This window comes from Loa loa (genome assembly GCF_000183805.2).
Source record: "Loa loa unplaced genomic scaffold supercont3.156, whole genome shotgun sequence".
Classification (NCBI taxonomy): Eukaryota; Metazoa; Nematoda; class Chromadorea; order Rhabditida; family Onchocercidae; genus Loa; species Loa loa.
In genome coordinates this window covers 52,479-53,542 of record NW_018108336.1, presented here as the reverse complement: position 1 = coordinate 53,542, position 1,064 = coordinate 52,479, and the positions used below count along the sequence as shown (strand labels likewise).

The window sequence follows — 1,064 nt, the reverse complement described above, 5'->3', positions numbered from 1 at the left end:
TTAGATTTGATGAATTAAATTTTAAAAGGAATTCATTTTTTTTTAAATATAGGTTGAAGGTCAAAAAATTAAGCGATGAACTGAATATAATTAGTTGAATAAATGAAATTCGAATTAACTCTTGGTGAGAAATCTCTACTTGTTTTTTCGTAATATTTCAAAAATGGTTAGTTTCAGCTACGGGATCTGGATTTTCAACCAATCCAACCCGAACGTAAACTACGTCTCCTCATTGTTGCACATCGATTTTACGGTTACGGATCGGACGGGGTCATTTAAAATCTTTGGTACTATCTAGTTTCCCGAGGGTTTCGGTATTACGTCAAACTTTCTTGGGAATTCTGGACGTTCAGTCTTCTTCACAAAACTCGATTGAATTACGTTAAAGTGTGCAATACTAATAACTAATACCATTCGTACAATTATAGGGTAATTAATAGAAGTACCGGGTTGTGGGAGGATTCGTAGTATTTTTACCACATTTTAGAAGTCGATTTTGGAATGGGATTATAACTGGATTAGTAAAATTGGATTTCAGATACTAGCTTTTCAACTCACGCGTTAGATCAGTCGATGATGAAAATGGAATTTCCCTGATGCTTAATCCCGAATATCAACCATATAATCGATTAAATGATTTGCAGGAATGGGACTCACCAAGCAGTATTTGCGATATAAACACGACGGTACCTGTAACGTGGTAGCATCCAGCAGTGGGACTGTTGCCGCTATTACTGATAATATTTGTGCTGTGTCAGCATGTGAAAATGTTCACTTTTATAACATGAAATTGGGCGAAAAGGTTAGTCTTGCCCTTATTAACCTTACTATCAGAATTAGTTTTGATAAATAAGTCGAGGTTTTCTAAAACTGCATCAGAATTCGAGTAAACTGTGCACATTTATGAAATGGCACTATGGAAAATTAATGCAAATAATTGAGCTTTAAATTATTTCTTCTTAGCCAAAAATTTCTTCTATATAGGTTTAAAATTTTGTAGATATAAATAGTTTATATAGACTGTGCTTCACAAAACTGGAGAAAATTAGAACAGTTCAGGAACC

General features: G+C 33.8%; 1 protein-coding gene across 1 annotated transcript in view; it reads left to right on the top strand.

The window, feature by feature from the left end:
• The first annotated feature begins 636 nt into the window (after positions 1–636).
• LOAG_17934 (WD repeat-containing protein 3) overlaps positions 637–1,064 on the top strand; it is an 8,474-nt gene continuing 8,046 nt past the window's right edge. The window contains exon 1 of the mRNA XM_020450602.1: positions 637–802. Within this exon, the coding sequence (XP_020305698.1) occupies positions 647–802 (156 nt within the window). The 5' untranslated portion in view covers positions 637–646. The remainder of the gene's footprint in view (positions 803–1,064) is intronic.